We start from the raw sequence: 19,737 nt of genomic DNA on the forward strand, positions 1-19,737 counted from the left end.
AGTGAAGAGAGCAAAGGCACAAGATTCAGTGTCAACTCTTCAAACAGAAGACCTCATACTGCTGGATGATGAAAGTATCAACAAGGCCCAAATTATTTCCCTTCCATATGATCAAATTTATTTTTAAACTAACAAGCTCTTCTTAGAGGTTTAATTTTTTCCTGAAGCATAGTGAAGTATAAACCTAGAGGTTGGAACTTCCCTGGTGGCACCATGGTTAAGAATCTGCCTGCCAAAGCTGGGGACACAGGTTTGTCCCCTGGTCCGGGAAGATCCCACATGCCACGGAGCAACTAAGCCCGTGTGCCACAACTGCTGAGCCTGTGCTCTAGAGCCCGCGAGCCACAACTACTGAAGCCCGCGCACCTAGAGCCCGTGCTCCGCAACAAGAGAAGCCACCACAATGAGAAGCCCGCGCACCGCAAGAAAGAGTAGCTCCCGCTCGCCGCAAGTAGAGAAAGCCTGCGCGCAGCAACAAAGACCCAACACAGCCTAAATAAATAAATAAACAAGCAAACAAACAAATAAATAAACCTAGAGGTAAAGGAAGCCTCTTTCATAAAAAATGGAGCAGTGCTTCTTGTTAAAATGCAGATTCTGACTCAGCAGGTCTAGAGAGGGGCCTGAGATTCTGTGCTAACAAGCTCCCAAGAGGTGATGCTGACGATGCTGGTCCACATTTTGAGTAGCAAAGTCAGAGCACGTGTAATAAACTGGCGGACTGCTGGTTTAGACATGTTTTGTTTGGCCAGTACAGTGTTTCGAAAATCAGAGGTTCTGGCAAACCAGGGCCTGCATCCCAACAGAATAAAAATGAGCAGGGGCTGAGTAGCAGGGCATGTGCTCTCCAGTCTGCCAGATTGTCCTCTCCCTCCCCTCCCCATCTATTTGTCTTAAATCTGGTTTCATTCACTTACTTCACCTGCCTAACTCCTTTAACCCAGATGATTAACCTTATCAATTGCTTCTACCTAAATATGTCAAAATCTGTAACACTGTGCTAAAATATACATCAAGTTTGTTCCCAAATTAAGGGATTCACAGGAAGACCTAGCTGTAGTACTTAGAAGTGAAGGGTTGTTTGGATAGCTAGAGGATAGAGGAAAACAGTAAAGAATTAAAAAAAGAAAAACAGGAAAATAACAAAGAAAAATCTCCATGTTACTATAAGTTAATGACGCATTTCTTATCATGAAAATGAGAGTCAGGGTGTCACTTAAATTGAGAAATTAGTCGTATCTTATAAAGCCTAGTTCTTAAAACACTTATAAAATGAATAAAACAAGAAATAAACAAAAGAATAAAACAAGTAAGACAACAGTTCTCATTACAGTTTAAACTTACATTAATTTCACTGTCTACCACCTTACATATAGCTGTAGGGCTGCGTAATTTACATGGTTCTTAAAAAGTACTTTCACTTACATTCTTGCATTCTCATGTAAGTCTCACAACAGCCCATTTCACAGATTAAAAACTCAGAGAAGTTTCATGGCACGCCCAAGGTGACGTAGCTAGTTAAGGGGCAGAGATAGGAACCAGAGGTCTTCTGACTCAAATCTACTACTCTCGTCACCAAAAAGAAACAACTTGAAACACAGCATCCTTGAAAAGTTCCCACATTATCTGGTCTAAATGCATCCAACTTCCCTTATTTTTCAAATGATCAACATATAGGATCATGTAGATCTACAGGATTTTTATCCATAAATGAAAGACTGGTCAAACTTCTAAATGAAACTCATTTCAATTCAGTCATACTGTTATACTTTCATATCTGCGATGGAATCAACCATCTAATTAAGCTTCTTCTCCTAAGTGCTACAAAGTGCAGCCCTCTGTATACCTGGTAACACAGCTCAGCGAGTTGAGGAGATTCTCTCACTGCCACCGGGCCTGTTCTCCCTTCAGTTCCCTTCTCCAAGATGTTTAAGATGGCATGAAGGCAGGTCCGAGGGCAACCTAACACTCCTGCATAAAACCAAAAGGAAATTCAGCTTCTCTTTTCAAATGTCTGCATTAGAAACCTTAAAATACCTTTATAAAACTTAAATTCCATACACATATACCCTACCATAAACATCCTTTCAAATATTGATACAGAAAATTTATTAAATACTAACTTTTCAAGGCTTAGTTTGTCCACACTTGATCTAAGTCCTAAAGATTGGCCCATCACATTACCTTTCATACATTATTTCTTTCAGTGAATTATCCCATGAGCCTGGAATTTAATAAATGACCATTTAGCAACATAAATATGAAAAGAAATAAATGCCTATGTGTCTTAATGGCTATACCTGGGTCTTGTAGGTTTGTGGTACTGACAGGTTTCTTCAATTCAAAGCCCAATAGGTAGAGAGCAAGATTTGGTGGATTGCGTTCCAGAGAGGTGATGAGAAGATTCAAGATGTGGATTCTTGTTTCATGATGGATTCCAGCTAATTTCTTTTCAAGTTCTGATCCTTAATGTGGAAATCACAAAACAATAAAAAGTTAACATAAATCAAATGGAAAAATACAAAACTTGTATCCCAAACCTCCATGTTTTCTTTAGTTTTAGTTTACTTGATTAGCCATTACATTAAGTTCAGATTTAAGAGGTTTCCTTGATTAGCCATTACATTAAGTTCAGATTTAAGAGGTTTCCCAAAAGCCTTATATACTTTTATGCTAGCAAATTCTCAAATTTCTCTTACATCACCACTAGACATTCTACAGTTTTCTTTATAGTAAGCATTTACATAAAATAAAAAATATACATGTTAATCTAAGACATACCCTCTTCTAGACGTACAAATTCTTCTGTATCTTCACTATCCAAACACTCCACAAATCCAGCCATCAGCTTCTGACTTACACTCTGAAGTCATATAAAGATTTTAAAATGACTAAATATTAGAGAAACTATGATAAATATGATATATATTTACAAACATTTTTCTATAAAGAAAAAAGGCAAATCTGCTCCAAGGAAAGTATTTAGGTTTTAGTTACATTTTTAATTAATATAAAACTGAGTTCCTTAACTGAGTGCCATTTAGCTTGCTATAGAAATAAAGAAACAAAAACTTTTAAAGTTTATTGGTTTTAAAACTTGCTTCACTAATTTTCTTTCCCAAAGAATCAAACTAGTTTTTTTTAAAAATAACATTAAATTGCTATTTCATAACTTCTTCATTATATACTCAATGCTATCAGATCTTAACTAAAATATAAAATAAAATTCTCATCTTCTCTCTTTAGAAATGTACACGTACACCAGTTTTATGTTTCTGGGCTGAGAGACTAGATACTACTTTACCTCCTTTAAGAACTCTAGTAGGATGCTATGGGGACTTCCCTGGTGGTCCAGTGGTAGAGAATCCATCTTCCAACGCAGGGGGGTTTGTTCCCTGGTCGGGGAACTAAGATCCCACATGCCGCAGGGAAACTAAGCCCACACGCCTCAACTAGAGAGCCTGCATGCCGCAGACTACAGAGCCCACACGCTCTGGAGCCCGTGCACCACAACTAGAGAGAGAAAACCTGCAAGCCACAACTAGAGAGAAGCCAGCGTGCCGAAACGAAGAGCCCGCGCGACACAGCTAAGACCCAACGCAGCCAAAAAAAATAAAAATAAATAGATACACTTAAAAAAAATAAAAAAAATAAAAAACAAGAACTCTAGCAGGACGCTAAAATTGGTAATAACAATTCATACTCAAATGAATGCCAGCAAACTGAAAATCTTCATTCAACATCCCCTAATTAATTATGTGGTTTCATGAACTTCATCCAAAAACCAGATTAGACATCTGTATTTTACTATAAATAATGGTTCTCAACCTGGGCAGTACTGCCACTCCAGAAGGCACTGAGAAATATGTGGGGGCATTGTGAGTCATCACAACTAGACATTACTGCTGACAGACAGTGGCAGGGGACCAGGGATGCTAAGAGTCCTGCAATTCTAGGGACAGTTACACATAAAATGAAGATCTGTCCCACCCAGAATGCCAGAAGAGTCCCTGTTTCAAAACATGGAAAGACAATAATATTCTTCAACTAGCAAGAGCAGTGACTACCAGCATAAAATACAAAAGGACAAATGTCTATAAAGAGAAAGAAAAATAGCAGATTCCCCAGTTATAGCTATTCAGTGAATAGAAAGAGAACTATTATAAATTGGACTAAAAGAGGAAAACATCTAAAAACATTCTCCAGTGTATCAAATGAAGTGACACAAATGTGGGTCACCAAAAAGCCATAGAAGTAGACAACTCACAACAGTGAAATCAGAATTGCAGAGGCTCACTCACCACAGAGGCAACTGAGGAAGGGTGAAACAAAGGATGCAAAAAACAAACAGAAGTTGCATTTACAAACCTAATAATCACTTTAATGTGCCTGGAGTAGCAACAGTCTCATTAGGCCATACAGTCACATACCATAATATAGAGTATAATCACATACTGTAGTATATGTAGTATCACTGCGAATGCTATTATCGTCAAACACAAATCACAGCCCAGCACATGGGTAGGCTTTCACCCATCATATACAAATATACTTACTCTCAGAATTTTTCCACATACAAGAATAAGATGTACTCAGGAAACACCAAAAAATAACAACAACAAAATCAGTTACCTGGTCATGTGTGAAATCTCCAACCAATTTTATCTGAATATTGGAATTGCAAGAGATACAGCAGAGGATCTTGGCACTTTCAAAAGCCAATTCTGGATTAGTATTGCCATGATATAGGTATCTTTAAAACAAGAGAACGTTTGAGGAACTATGTGATGAAATTTTTGCTTCTTACTATTCTCGATACAGGACATTTAGAATCAGGGCTTCCCCTACCCATACAGCACTTTTGGGTAAATTAGACAAAGGTTTCCCCTTCTAACTAGATGTAACCTGTTACGGGTTGAATCATGTTTTCCCAAAATTCATATGTTGATAGCCAAACCCAGAATGACCTTATCTGGAAATAGAGTCTTTGAAGATATAATTAACCAAGCTAAGATGAGGTCATCAAGGAGAACCCTAATCCAATGACTGATATCCTTATAAAAAAAGGGAAATGTGGACACAGACACACACACAGGGAGAATGCCGTGTAAAGGTGAAGGCAGAGATTGCGAGATGCTTCCACAAGTCATGGAACACCAAGCACTGCCAGCAAACCACCAGAAGTTCAGATTATACAATTAAAGTTTGCTCCCCAGCCCTATCCTCCAAACATCCAATTTCCCAAGAGGAGACAAACAATATTAAGATTATGTCATTTTGTACTTAGAAATTTTTAGGACATAGAGTAAGTTAGAAAGGGACTTCCCTGGTGATGCAGTGGTTAAGACTCCATGCTCCCAATGCAGGGGCCCTGGGTTCGATCCCTGGTCAAGGAACTAGATCCCACATGCATGCTGCAACTAAGACTTTGCATGCCACAACCAAGGAGCCCACGAGCTGCAACTAAGGAGCATGCCTGCTGCAACTAAGACCCAGTAAACCAAATAAATAAATAATTTTTTTTTAAAATGCACTTAAAAAAAAAAAAGAGTAAGTTAAAAAGAAGAAAAAGAAATTATAAGGTTCAGAGTAATTAAAATCAGAGAAGCAAAAGAAGATAATAATAAAATGAGACAAAAATTTTAAGTGATGCATTAGGGATCTGACCAGATTTGGAAATCAAAGCTAGAATGCCATCTCATTCATTTCATCATTTCTCTACCTACAAATGGAACTTACCTGGCAATGTTCACCACATTATCAGCCTTCTTAGTTCTGGGATTGATTCCCTGCAATAGCTGTTCTAAAGGACAGACTATTAGAGCCAGCTGACTCTCTCTTAGGAGATCCATAAAGAGGTTTTCCTTTTGCAGAGTAAGATTGAGAAGTGCAAGGCAATGTTGCACTGCTTTCTCCAGGTGTTTCTTCCCTACAGAGCAAAATCAAAGTTAGAAAGTTTTACATGAATCTTAGAAACTCATAATCAATTCTTAGGAAAACAAGATAAAGGACAAGTTCCAGATTCAAAAAGACCTCAAGTTTTCAAACCTTCAGCAGTAACTTCACAAAACTCCTCACCCAGACAAGTCATGGTAACTTTTGTGATTCAGATTACTTTAATGCAATGGCTTCTCAGTAATTTTTCCTGTATCCTTTCCCTGATTATTTAGAGCAATGGTTCTCGGATGGGAGTGAGCTTGGCCCCAGAGGACATATAGCAATATCTGGAGACACTTTAGGTTGTCACAACAAGGGATGTGCTGCAGGCATCTAGTGGGTAGAGGACAACAGGACAGCCTCTACACTAAAGAATTATTCTGCCAAAGGTGCCAATGGTGCTGAGGTCAAGAAACTGATTTAAAATAATACATAACCATTGTGGAAAATCTGGAAAATAAAGAAGCAGAAAATACAAACAAGAGTCACCTATAATCCCACCATTCAAATTTAAAATACATGTGCTCTAGAGCCAAACTGCCTAAGTTCAAATCACAGTCCTGACCCTGGAGAAAGATGTGAAACCTCTTTATGCATCAATTTCCTTATTCATACATGGAAATAATATCATCTACCACATAGGGCTTTTGTACAGGTTAAATGTATTAATACATGTAACGTGCTTTTAAAATTGCCAAATGCATAGTAAGCACTCAATAAATGATAATAACTAGTAGTAATAGTAAACGAAATTTATTGAACACTATGTACCACACTCTATAGTAAGGGCTTTTACAAATACTGTGAAGAAAACAAAACAAAACAAAGATTAAAATTTAATTAAATTAATTAAATTAAAAAATTTAAAGTTAGACATGTTAAAGATGTTAAAGTGATAAGAGATAATTATGATTACCTACCAAAGATCCTGCAATAAGACAGTTATAATGAGAGTCTCTGTACTTTAGTCTGCTTTCACTTTTAATATACTTTCATTGTATGACTCACTAAAACAACACTGTAGATACAGAGAGAGAATCTTACAGTGAAAAGGAAGTTCAGAGGTCATCTACTTCAAACCTTCAGTTTACAAAAGACAAAACCAGCAAAACTGTTTTCAATATATGAAGACATTCAGGCACATACCAGGGAAAGGAGCATAGGTATCAAGCTGCTTAACGCCTTCCTCCAGTAAACTAAGAGCAAGCTCCAACATTGGTGACTCATTCAGAAGATGATACATCAGGCTAAATCCTGGTGGCTTATAGGCTATGATTTCTTCTCCTAAATAGAACATAACATAGTGCAAAAGATGGTGAATTAGTATTTTTGTCACACCCTTGATTTCTCTGAAATATGTGAGACTTGTAAATTAAATGGTATCTAAACAGATGAAGGCAAGTTTCAATTTAGAGACAGTGACACCAACTATATACAGTGGTAATTTCCAAAAGAGCTGATCTGCACATAGCAGTTAGTTCACATGTTACATGTTAACTCACTAAAGAATCTGTAAGGCAATGTTCTTACTCCTCCATTCAGTGAAATTTTACTTTATTTTATCTTGCTCAGAACAATCAAAATGACTTAAACAATACACCAAAAAACATAAAATTATAATTTAACTTAATTTATAATTTATAGCTTATGTATAATAATTTATAAATTATAAATAGGTTTATAAATAGCTGACATCTTGTTTGAAAGTGACAGAATTAAATTACCTTGTAGTTCCACAAACTGGTCTACAAAATCTTCAAGTTGAGGTTCATAATCTCTGAGCAATTTATAAAACACCGCCAAAACAACCTCAGCGACTTCCCACTATAGAAAAACATAAATATTTCAATAACAGGAACAGTTCAAGGTGATAACCTTGCTAAGTTTTTCATTCCTCCCACTTTTCTCTAGAAAATGAGTGAAGTCCCCTTTCTACTTTATTTATGCTAAGCAATATAGAAATCCCAGTTCATTTTGCTTTGTTTTGCTAAAGGACAATGGATTGGCTAATTTTTCAAGGTAAAACATTTGTAAAAGCATTAGTCTAAAAGAAACATTTCTACAGCAGATATTTGGGCTTTGTTAATAAATCTAAAGCACTCAGTATCTAGCCATAGTCAATTTATAATTAAACAACACCGGATTTGAACACCTCTCCAAAGTGTCAAATATTTCAGTTTCTCTAAGAATCTCAGCTAGACAGGATCGGAGAAATCACCTCATTTAATCAACACTTATTTTGCAGGTGAAGCAAGTGAAGCTCAGAGCAGTGAATGATATCCCCAAGACCATAAAGTTTGCAAGCAAACGTGCTAGACGTCCAGCCCTGCACTTCTAATTCCCAGACCAGTGTTCATGGCTCTAGCCAAAGTTAAGAATCAAAAATAAAAAAAAAAAAGTTAAGAATCACTGGTAGGCTTCCCCCAAATGACCTCATTATCACCTCTTTAAAATGTTTTTAAAAGCTATGTAACAACAAGGAAAAATATTTATGCCAAAGGGAAAATATATATAACTGTACAGACAATAAAATTAAACTGTTTAAAAAATCTACTGCATAGAATTTTAATAAGGCTGAGTTTGGTAACTGTACATGGTGGTTTTTTAAATATTACTTTAGTCATTATTTCCACTGTACATTATTTTATCACGGCTGATTTTGAGAATTGGGACAATCATTTTTTAATTATTTTTAAAAAATTATTTACTTTTCTCTATTTTCCAAATTTTTCAAAATAATCTGTTTAAATAAAAAATGCTTATCACCACATAATAATGGATTTTAGGATTAATAAATATACACACTGCCTCTAACACTCTGTTTATAGTTATTTATCTCAATCCAAAGCACTGTTTTTGAGAAGCTAGTGTTCTAAAATACAAAGATGTAAGTTAAACCTTAAGAAGACTTCCTAGTGAAATAAATTCACAAAATTGAGGGAAAATTTATTAGGGTAATATGTGGGGAAATAAATGGTAGCTGGGAAGAGCAGTAGTGCTAGAAACATAGAAATGCATGGGTGAAAAATAATAAACACGGAAAGAAAGTTGCTGACTAAAGGTCTACTTAGGTCATAATGATCTTTTTAAGAAAAGGCAAATAAGATATTTAAAAGAAATGCCAAAAAGTATCAGAACATTTTGTTGAAGAGATTGCAATGATCAGCATCCATTATCCATCTGAAATGACTTTTATTAATGAGGCATGGCTGCTGTTATAGTTTTCATCCAATAAGGAAACATACGTTAATAAGGTAATTCTGGGCTTCCCTGGTGGCGCAGTGGTTGAGAATCTGCCTGCCAATGCAGGGGACACGGGTTCGAGCCCTGGTTTGGGAAGATCCCACGTGCCGCGGAGCAACTGGGCCCGTGAGCCACAACTACTGAGCCTGCGCGTCTGGAGCCTGTGCTCCGCAACAAGAGAGGCCGCAGTGGTGAGAGGCCCGCGCACCGTGATGAAGAGTGGCCCCCGCTTGCCGCAACTAGAGAAAGCCCTCACACAGAAACGAAGACCCAACACAGCCAAAAATAAAATAAATAATAAATAAATAAATTTTTTAAAAAAATAGAATCTAGGCAATAAAATAAAGTCTAACCTTTAAAAAAAATAAAAATAAAAATAAGGTAATTCTAGGGCTTCAATAAAATGTATACCCCTCTCAGTGTTTATTTCTACCACATGAGAAGCAAAACTTCTAAAGCAACTGACAAAAAATAAACTTCAGTTATTTGGGACTAAATATTAGAAACAAACTATGTCCAATGATACGGCAATGAAAAATAAACTATGCTAGATACAAGTAATGATTACGCAGTCATTAAAAAGACTGTTTTCAAAGAATCTTTAATAGCATGAAAAAAATCCTCATAATACTATGTTTAGTGGCCAAAAAGGGATACAAGCTAATGCAGCTCATTATCTCAGTTTAAGTAGATATGCATAAGAAAAAGAATAATAGTTAACCTTCCCTTGGCAACAGGATTATGGGTGATATAATTTCTTCATATATTTTTCTATATTTTCCTAATTTCCCAAATTAGCATGAACTATATTATTTTATAATCATTAATACAACAAATAAACCCAACAGGTTCAAAAACAGCAAACTATAAAAATAAAGCAGAAATGTCCCTACAAGATATATCCAAGGGTAGTCTGTGAACCAATAAACAATATTATAGACTAAAGTGAATTACATCAGAACCTGGAATGGTTTCTTACATAGCTTAGTGGTTATGAGCTTGGATCTGGAATCAGAGTCCTAGGTTCAAATCCTGGTCCTGGACCTTAAGCAAGTTCCTTAACTTTGCTAAGCCTCCATCTGTAAAATGGGAATATTAATAGTACCTGCCTCGCAGTAATATTAGAATTACATAAGCTGATATATACATTTAGCTCAGTTGTGAGTGTATTGCAACCAGAGCAAATATGTACATAAATGTCAGTGCTCCCTCAGCCGCTATCCACGGCAAACATACCTAATGAAGCACAGTATGCCTTCCCACTAAACCAGACTCCACAACCCAGAAGTGCTACTAATCATTAGAAATTAGTGTGCAAGTTTAAACTTATTTCAATCCCTAACCAAAATCATTCCAATAAAGGATAGTGTGTTTCCAACTGCCAAAGGTGTAACACTTTTGGTTCAATTTTGGTCAAAATTTGTTCAATTAAGGATCTAAATGACTATGACTTCATATCAATTAAATAACTGATCACTAAAAAGTCACTGCTTTGGTTTTAATGCCTTAATTTATTTTTTAATGCATATAAACCAATCAGACCACGGATATGTCAGTATAAGACCATGAATTTTACTAACTTTCAAAAGCTAAAATGAGCTTATAGCATCTTGTACCTCTAATAAAAGAAAAAGCAGCAATAAATGAGTAAGGAGACAAAAGTTTTTCTCTGAACATAACCTTTTCAGCTGCTCTCCGGTAAGCTCTTGTACGGAATCGGAGAAACACAGAATCTCTAAGGAACTGCAAATAAGGGTCAAAGCCGGGAGGCCGCAGTCCAGCGCCCAAATTAGAAGGAAAGGAGCTCTCCACCAGGGTACTAATTAGCTGGCAAAAGGCACGAGTTAATGGGTATTCTTCACATCGGGATTCTATCTCATTTAGTTCCACCTTCCAAAGAAAAATAAAGGAAATTAGGTAACATAAAACCATCAGCTATAAAGTGCAAAGCATTTTTCAGACATTAACTCATTAATATCGGTATAATATCACACCCAAAGACCCACACAGATATTATCATTTTTTATTTAGAGGTAAAGACACAAAAGTTAAAAATGGAAACCTTAAATGTTTCTTTAAAAAAGAGGAAGGGGGCGTAGAGAGAAGAAAAGAAACGAAAACAAGTAAATTCTCACTTTAGGGTTGACCCAAGTAGCCTAATTAAATTGAGTTCAAACCAAACTTTCAGTTTGGATGGCTGCCATCTAACATGCCTTTCCAACTCCGAAACCAAAAGTATTTTGATTTCTTTCATAAAAAGTTTCATCTCCATTTCAACACAAAAAACCCTCAAATGAAAATACATTAAAGTTGAAAATTACAGAAACCTAATAGGGTAAGAATATTTTTTCTTAGTCTTTTTATCATGTGAATGTATGAATATAGCATTTAAACTAAAAGGAAAGCTTTACCTCAATACCAATAGCTTGCCTCTGGCTTGGAACTCTTACGGTTTGCAGTATCTTAAAATAATAAGAATTAGATGTTAGGAGCACTCATTTATCAATGAAAAGAAGCAGCTTTGCAATAATATTCATATACAACACCCACCACATCCTACATCTTACAGTGTCTATCAGAAATGACAACTGAGAAGTCTCTGATGAACTTTCATTAGCAATTGCGTCCAGGTTCAGGGAGAACTTCCAATTACCTGGGATTCAGAAAACTGGTAATTTCTAAGTGCACACAAGATGTGTTTTCAGCAACTTTCCTCTCAGATATTCCAGGAATGAACCTTAAAAGGATTTATGAGATGAAATCTCACCCAAACACACTTCATCTTAGGTATAAAGAAGCACTTAGGACAATGATAAGTACTGACACGCTCATGAATGAAAAAATGAAGTATCAACACTAAACTAAAAGTGGCCAAGCCTCCAGCACACACCAACTCCCTTAATTTTTGTTTTTATAAAGTATCATTAACATCTTCAGGACACGTATGTCACAAAACAACTAGGATACTGCTTCAAAACAGTAGCTTTACCAATGTGTCAGAATCATAGGCTCCCTCATGTGGTATTATTTCTAAGACAAACATATATTCCTCCTAACCATTTTACTAGAAAAATCTCTATAGGACACATTCTTATTTTCCTTTTTTTACTTTACCACATATAGAATAACTCTATCTTGACATAAAAATTCCAATAGGGCTTATAACTAAAGAAATAAGAGTTGATAGAGACACTTCACTCGTCTGCTGTAAGACAGGAAGGGCACAGAAGGAAGCAGCATAAAAAATAGGCATCTCCCACATTTAATGAGTACAGATGGCTTCTGAAGGCTTATATCAGCCTAGTATCAAAGACAGAGTTGAGGAATTTATTAATCTTACAAACACTGAAAAACAAAGAGAAGAACCAGTCTCCAGTAACCCAGTGAAGCTGTCAGCTGATCCAAGAGAAAAACCCAAGCCTGTTAGTTTCTGATGCTATGCTTAGGACCAAAATCATAACTTTCTATCTGTGAAGTTCGTGGTATACTATACATTTCAGTTGGATGCACTTGCTTGTACAATATTATCAAATCTCACTTCCAAACTGTAATAATGTAAATAAGAGCGCTCATAATACTACCTGAGTGTATTCCAACGACTGCCAGAGAGAAGCAGCAATTTCAGGAGATTTTCCAAACGCTGCAAGTGTCTTCAATAGTTCGGCCTTTAATACAGGAGGGATACTGCATTGCAGGAGTCCCAGAATCACCACCACGGGGGTCCACTGAGGATGTTCACAGAGTGCCAAACGAGCATTTTCACTCTGAGTATTGAATAAAAAAAGAACAAGAGAGACTTTCCATTTTCAAAAGCTAAGAAAAATGACCAGTAATCATCTAAATTGCTAACACTTACACTGAGTATTCATAGGCTTAATACATACTAAAACAAAGATAAGCCTACGGCAAATGCTTGAACTCTACCAGGAGATCAAATCAGATCACTAGCTCAGTCAGTGTAAAAAATGGAGAAAAGATAGCCTTTGTAGAATTACTTTGACAGCTCTAAGAATGGAAAATAATACATACAAACAGAGAAAGTCTTCCAGGGTCACATAAATCTTACATAGGCATTTTACATCTTTTCTGGAACAATGTTAGATATGAATGAATAAAATACCTTGTCCTTTTCTGAGAAAAAAATGGAAATACACACACACGCACACACGCACGCGCACACACACACTCCCACACACACGGTATCAAGTATCACTCCATTTTAATTCAACAAGAAATAATTAACAGGGCTTCCCTGGTGGCGCAGTGGTTGAGAATCTGCCTGTTAATGCAGGGGACACGGCTTCGAGCCCTGGTCTGGGAAGATCCCACATGCCGTGGAGCAACTGGGCCCGTGAGCGCGTCTGGAGCCTGTGCTCCGCAACAAGAGAGGCCACGATAGTGAGAGGCCCACGCACTGCGATGAAGAGTGGCCGCCGCTCGCCGCAACTAGAGAAAGCCCTCGCACAGAAACGAAGACCCAACGCAGCCAAAAATAAATAAATAAAAAAAATTTAAAAAAAAAGAAAGAATTACAAACTTTATGTTTCGACCTTTAATACTATTTAGCATTACTTTAAAAAAAAGTAAGTTAGAAGACACTCTTCCTATCCTTCGGAGAGAATGTCAGACTAAGGAACTTAGCTTTGCTCTAGTGAACAAAAGAAACAACTAGAAGAGCAAATGGGACCTAATTAAACTTAAAAGCTTTTGCACAGTAAAGGAAACCCTCGACAAAACGAAGACTACCTACTGAATGGGAGAAAATATTTGTAAATGATATGACCAATAAGGGGTTAATATCCAAAATATATAAACAGCTCACACAACTCAACATCACAAAAACAAACAACACGACTAAAAATGGGCAGAAGTCCTGAAAAGACACTTCTCCAAAAATGACATGCAGATGGCCAACAGGCACATGAAAAGATGCTCAACGTCACTAATCATCAGGGAAACGCAAATCAAAACCACAGTGAGACACCACCTCACACCTGTCAGAATGGCTATCATCAAAAATAACACAAAGGCGAGAATATGGAGAAAAGGAAACTCTCCTACACTGTTGGTGGGAATGTAAACTGTGCAGCCACTGTGGAAAACAGTATGGAGGGTTCTCAAAAAACTAAAAACAGAACTACCATATGACCCCGCAATTCTACTCCTGGGTATATACCTGAAAAAAACAAAAACACTGATTTGAAAAGATACAAGCACCCCAACGTTCATAGCAGCATTACTTACAATTGCCAAGATACGGAAGCAACCTAACTGTCCATCAAAAGATAAATGGATTAAGAAGATATTATATATATATATATATATATATATGAGAAAAAATATTCAGTAAATAAATTTTCTTTTTAATTAAAAATACTCTTTATGTGTATATATATATGTATATACACAAGAACCTATATATCCACATCTATGCTAGGAAACCTTCTAGAAGGATGTGTATCCAACAGCTCATTCTTATTTGCCCTTCTGATTATTTTCTTTCAGGCTTAGGCTATTATTTTCATACACACTTATGGCAGTAAGCAGGGGCTACCAGAACTATACCCTCTAAAGGTGAAGAAACAAAGAACTTAGGAACAGAATAGCATAAAATACTAACCACAAAAAAAAAAAAAAAACACAACGCCAAATATATATGCTAAATTTATCACTCATAAACTTTAAGCATTATAAGGAAACTTGGGGGCTCCTTACAATGCCACTGTGCTAGAACACAAATAAAGTTACATTCTCACATGCTGTGGGTGGGTTACCTACCCAAGTAATGATGGTAGATGTGAGCTGTAAAAAAGCAATCAACCCGTCCTGCTCCTTCTGGGTGATGCCACGTGAAGGAAGGTGACGGTACTGGACACTATCAGCACTCGGAAGATCCTTCCGGAGGTGTTCATGGTAAAGCATCAAGGAGTGAAAGAAATGTTCCCAGGAAACAGGACTGCCGCCTGCCCCCTGAATATTTTCAACTGTAAAGAAACACAACACAGCACAGAATTTCCTTTCAAAATTGTCTAAGCATTTGCTTGGAAATGGAGGAAGAAAATAAATTTAAAACAGTAAACTTTGTTTGCCTTTGTCCTAGATAAGCTGTGTGTTGAAAATGGGTTAGACACCCTCTGTAAACTAAACTCTGGATCAATTTATCCCTGGGACTAAAACTGGGTGGTGCCCATGTAATGCAAACGTAAATTACGTTGGATGTCAGTTACCTACTTCGAATCCAGGACAGTACTCTGTGTTGTCATGTAACTATACAGGGCTGCTTTTCCCATGAGTAGTTCCCAAATGTTGAGCTTAAATTAAATTCCCAAAGAGAGAGAGAACTAAAATCTAGATTTGCAAATTACAGTACTCTATTACATACCAAGCACTGAGAGCAAAAGCCTAGCAGATAAGACAAGGAAGCCTTGACAGAATAGTCAAAACACAGGTCTTGGAGCCAGGCAGATCTCAGTTCCAATCATGGCTTCCCTGTGACTCGTGACCTTCGGTAAATTACTTAACTTTGCTAAACCTCAGTTTCCTCACATGTAAAAACGAAAGTAATAATATCTACCTGACAGAGGTGTTTAATAAATATTTCTTTCTCTTCCCTTTTGCACTATTTTTGGTGTAACCAGACTCAAGTCTGAAAATTAAGTGAGGAAATTGGGAGAGGGTTGAGAGAAAAACTGTAAGAACAGAAATTTAGAAAATAAGGAGTTATGAAGATAAAGAAATCAAACTTACGTAGCAAAGGTGTATATTTTGCTTTGAGCACCAGATGTGTTCTTAAAAATGTATATTAATTCTCATTTCTTAAACTGAACTGTATTTTATAAAGCAAATGGAAACTCTCCAGTCTGTGAGACCATAATCAAAGCATCGCCATACATAAAGCCAGCAGTGGGCTTCTCTCTGTTATAAAAATAACGTATACGCCCAGTAGAACCTAGCACATATAACCAATGTGCTTTAATAGGTAGAAGGATACTAAATGTCACAACAAACTTAGACAACATCTAGATTTTTCTTACCATGACTGCTACCATTGACTTTGAGTAGACTAAAACAGTAGTGGGCACACTGGGGCCCATTGGCCAATCCCTGGAGCATTTTCAAATAAGGAATATAAATAGTTGGAGGCAACAGGTCACCCATTTGCCTAACAAACTTTGACAAGACAACCTGAAACAGGGAAAAACCAACAGTTTACATAAAGCATATCTTAACTTTAAGCCAACATGGACTAGCTAATAAAGACTACATATGAACTAAAATGAATTAAGTACTCTCATTTAACTCCCCACCCAAGACAAAATAATCTGGTATTCTATTTATGAAAAACTGCATTTTCAAGTTTGTCATTAGCAATTTAATGCAATTATAGAATATCTTTGTGAACATAAAATACATTTTTAAAAACATATTAATATCACAAAACATAAGACTACTCACATTCTAAATATGTAAAACAATTGAAGAAATTTACTCATTTAAAATTAACTAGCAAATTCAAAGGTACACTTAGAACCCAGAGTTCCTAAATCCCAGTCAAATTTAGTATGAAGATCTAGGAACCCGAAAGAACTTTTTATAGTAACCTAAACATATTCTGTTTTGTGTTCTGGCCAATACATGTTCCTACGCTCCTGTTCTCTAAGTCCACTTCTTAGATTTCTCTTTTCTCTTGCTTATACCTTAAATCTATTATCAACAACTAAACATATTATTCAGACTAATTAGTTGGAACTCAGAACCAAAAATGTTACAGATCTCTGGAAATTATTGTTAAATCTGTTAGGTATAACAATTTTATGATTATACAGAAAAATATCCTTATTTTTAAGAGATACTAACTTAACCAATGAGAGGTGAAAGGTCATGCTGCCTATAATTTACTTTAAAATAACCCAGCAAAATAAAAGCAGTAGAAATAACAAGAGTGGAAGTGAACATGGCAAGATGTTAACAGCTATTAAATTAAGATGTTGGGGAATTCCCTGGTGGTCCAGTGGTTAAGACTCCATGCTCTCACTGCTGAGGGCCTGGGTTCAATCCCTGGTTGGGGAACCAAGGGACCACAAGTCGCAAGGCCAAAAAAAAAAAAAAAGAAATTCTTCTGGGGAAATTCCCTGGCAGTCCAGTGGTTAGGACTCCACCCTTCTACTGCAGGGGGCACGGGTTCGATCCCTGGGAACTAAGATCCCACATACCGCAACGCAGTCAATAAATAAATGATTAAATGGAAAGGGGCATTTGCTGTAAAAATAATAAAAATAAATTAAGATGTTGGGTGTTTATTATAATTATTCTCTCTTCCATATGTTTGAAAATTTTCATAATGGGAATTTTTTTTAATATTTAATTAGTTTTAATAAACCCTTCTCCAAAACTTTTTAAATGGAAAAAAGTGAAACAATAAATATAAGAAATACAGTTAAAAAGAGGGGGGTCCTGATCTTAGACTCTAGCATAAATGAAAATTGTATATGGCATGAAAACATCTAGAACAGAAAATCCCAAAGAGATGAAGACAGATATGGCAATCCATCTGATTCGCTGCTGCACAGCGTCCTTTAGTTACTACAGGATAGAAAATGGACTTTCTCCTACATTATCTACTGACTCATAGGCATTCTGTCATTAATTATAACTTCTAAGCCTTTTTCCTGCAGTATTTTTACCTCTCCTATCTTCCTCAACTTGCTAAGAATGATGTATATTCTTTGTCATGCCTATAGAGGACAGAGTAAGTTAATAAATACTAAGTAAATCCAAGTAAGTGACTCATAAAGAAACTAGACAATTTTCTGTGTCTAGTGCTCCAATGCATAGCTAGTATCTAATAAAAGGCTGACTATATAAACTCCAAAATGATCAGATCAATTTAAGAGTTTCAATTTCCTTAAATAAAAGGAAAAAGTATAAATGTCTAAAGGTTACAATAGTGTTCATTTGCATGAACAGCAATAACAGAAGGAAATACCATTTTTCCTGTTTTTAAGATTTCCAGTTACCATCCCAGAGTACAAAAGTAGAAAAACTAGGAGCTCACCTGGCGCTGAGGGGGTCGCTGATGAGCTACCCCAAGGTAAGAACCCAGGATAGTGGAAGTCTGAAGAGGCTCTGAGGGACACCAGTATTCTAGTGCAAGCTCCAAATTAAAAGGATTCTTTTTATACAGCTCACCAATCTGCAAACAGTAAACAAAGACTGTGGGCAAATGCCTGTAACTCAAAAATTACTTTTAAATAAAAATTTACATTTTTATTGAATTCACTTGTATATTTAAGATATTAGATCTGAAATTTTCCGAAGGTAGTGAAAAAATAACGGAGAGAGGGAGATGATAGTCCATCCAATATAACAACTTACCAAGAGCATTAATTGTTCCAGATCCCTTCTAAGTGAAATGGGGGGTTCGTTGCCCATCTGCATACTCATGTGAATCATTCGAGCATCTTCATCTGCCCGATTCCTCAACTGCTTCACCTATTAAATTTATTATATAGTTTATATGTAAATTTATTATATGGGTTAATAATAATGAAATCAGAAAATCAGGCAACTGTCTAAAAGTGATTACATAAAAGAAAAATATTGTTTAAATATCTATTCCACTTTAATAATGTGAAGAAATATGCTAGGAATTTTACTGCAATATTATTAACCATAATTTATAATATCTTAAAACTTCAATGCATTTTCCACTACAGATAAGTTAATTTTAACTAAAGTGTTTCTCAATTACTGACATTTTGCGTAGGATACTTCTTCACTAGGTTGGATGAGTCTAAACATTACAGGACATTTAGCATCCCTGGTACTACCTACTAACTACTAATACCACCACTATAGTCATGTAATGAGCAAAACTAGCTCCCCAAACATTCGCTAATTAAACAATGTACTTGTAAATAACTCAGCAATCAAAGAAGTCTCAAGGAAAATTACAAAATACATTCAATAGAATAAAAATGAAAACACAACATATCAAACTTTGTGTGACCCAGTTAAAACAGAAATCACAGATAAATTTATAACATTAAATGCCTATAGTAGAAAAAAATAAAGGTTTCAAATCAATAATCTAAGCTTCTGTGGTAAAAAACTGAAATGATTGGGGCAAATTAAAACCCAAGCAGAGAGGAAAAAAATAATAAAAGCAGAAATCAATAACAGTGAAAGAAAATATAAGAAAATCAACAAAGCCGAAGGCTGGTTCACTGGAGAGATCAATGAGATTGATAAATCTCTAGCCGGGTTAAGAAAAAAGGGAGAAGACACAAATTAACCAATATTAGGGATGAAAGAAGAAACATCACTACAGATCATACAGACATAAAAAGTATGATATTAGGAATATTAGGAATAACTTTATGCCAATCGATTTGATAACTGGAATGAAACAAATTCACTGACAGACACAAACCTTCAAAGCTCATTTAAGAAGACATAGATAACCTAAATAGTACTATATCTAGTAACAAAATTCTAGTGTCCCAAAATTGTGTGAATAAGTTCATTGTTTACCCTATCCAAACCATATATGACTTT

The 19,737-nt window shown here is 36.0% G+C and overlaps 1 protein-coding gene across 2 annotated transcripts in view; it reads right to left on the bottom strand.

The window, feature by feature from the left end:
* The window catches only part of NUP205 (nucleoporin 205), an 82,488-nt gene that overhangs the window by 42,978 nt on the left and 19,773 nt on the right, over nucleotides 1-19,737 (bottom strand). For both annotated transcript variants that reach the window (XM_059933301.1, XM_059933302.1), the window contains exons 9-22: nucleotides 18,556-18,672; nucleotides 18,236-18,373; nucleotides 16,215-16,365; nucleotides 14,959-15,164; nucleotides 12,762-12,944; nucleotides 11,592-11,642; nucleotides 10,861-11,070; nucleotides 7,662-7,761; nucleotides 7,084-7,221; nucleotides 5,740-5,929; nucleotides 4,633-4,753; nucleotides 2,782-2,863; nucleotides 2,301-2,465; nucleotides 1,847-1,971 (exon numbers count right to left, since the gene is read on the bottom strand). In XM_059933301.1, coding sequence (XP_059789284.1) covers nucleotides 1,847-1,971; nucleotides 2,301-2,465; nucleotides 2,782-2,863; nucleotides 4,633-4,753; nucleotides 5,740-5,929; nucleotides 7,084-7,221; nucleotides 7,662-7,761; nucleotides 10,861-11,070; nucleotides 11,592-11,642; nucleotides 12,762-12,944; nucleotides 14,959-15,164; nucleotides 16,215-16,365; nucleotides 18,236-18,373; nucleotides 18,556-18,672 — 1,977 coding nt within the window. The remainder of the gene's footprint in view (nucleotides 1-1,846; nucleotides 1,972-2,300; nucleotides 2,466-2,781; nucleotides 2,864-4,632; nucleotides 4,754-5,739; nucleotides 5,930-7,083; nucleotides 7,222-7,661; nucleotides 7,762-10,860; nucleotides 11,071-11,591; nucleotides 11,643-12,761; nucleotides 12,945-14,958; nucleotides 15,165-16,214; nucleotides 16,366-18,235; nucleotides 18,374-18,555; nucleotides 18,673-19,737) is intronic.

The sequence above is a fragment of the Balaenoptera ricei genome, chromosome 9 (assembly GCF_028023285.1).
Source record: "Balaenoptera ricei isolate mBalRic1 chromosome 9, mBalRic1.hap2, whole genome shotgun sequence".
NCBI classification, from domain to species: domain Eukaryota; kingdom Metazoa; phylum Chordata; class Mammalia; order Artiodactyla; family Balaenopteridae; genus Balaenoptera; species Balaenoptera ricei.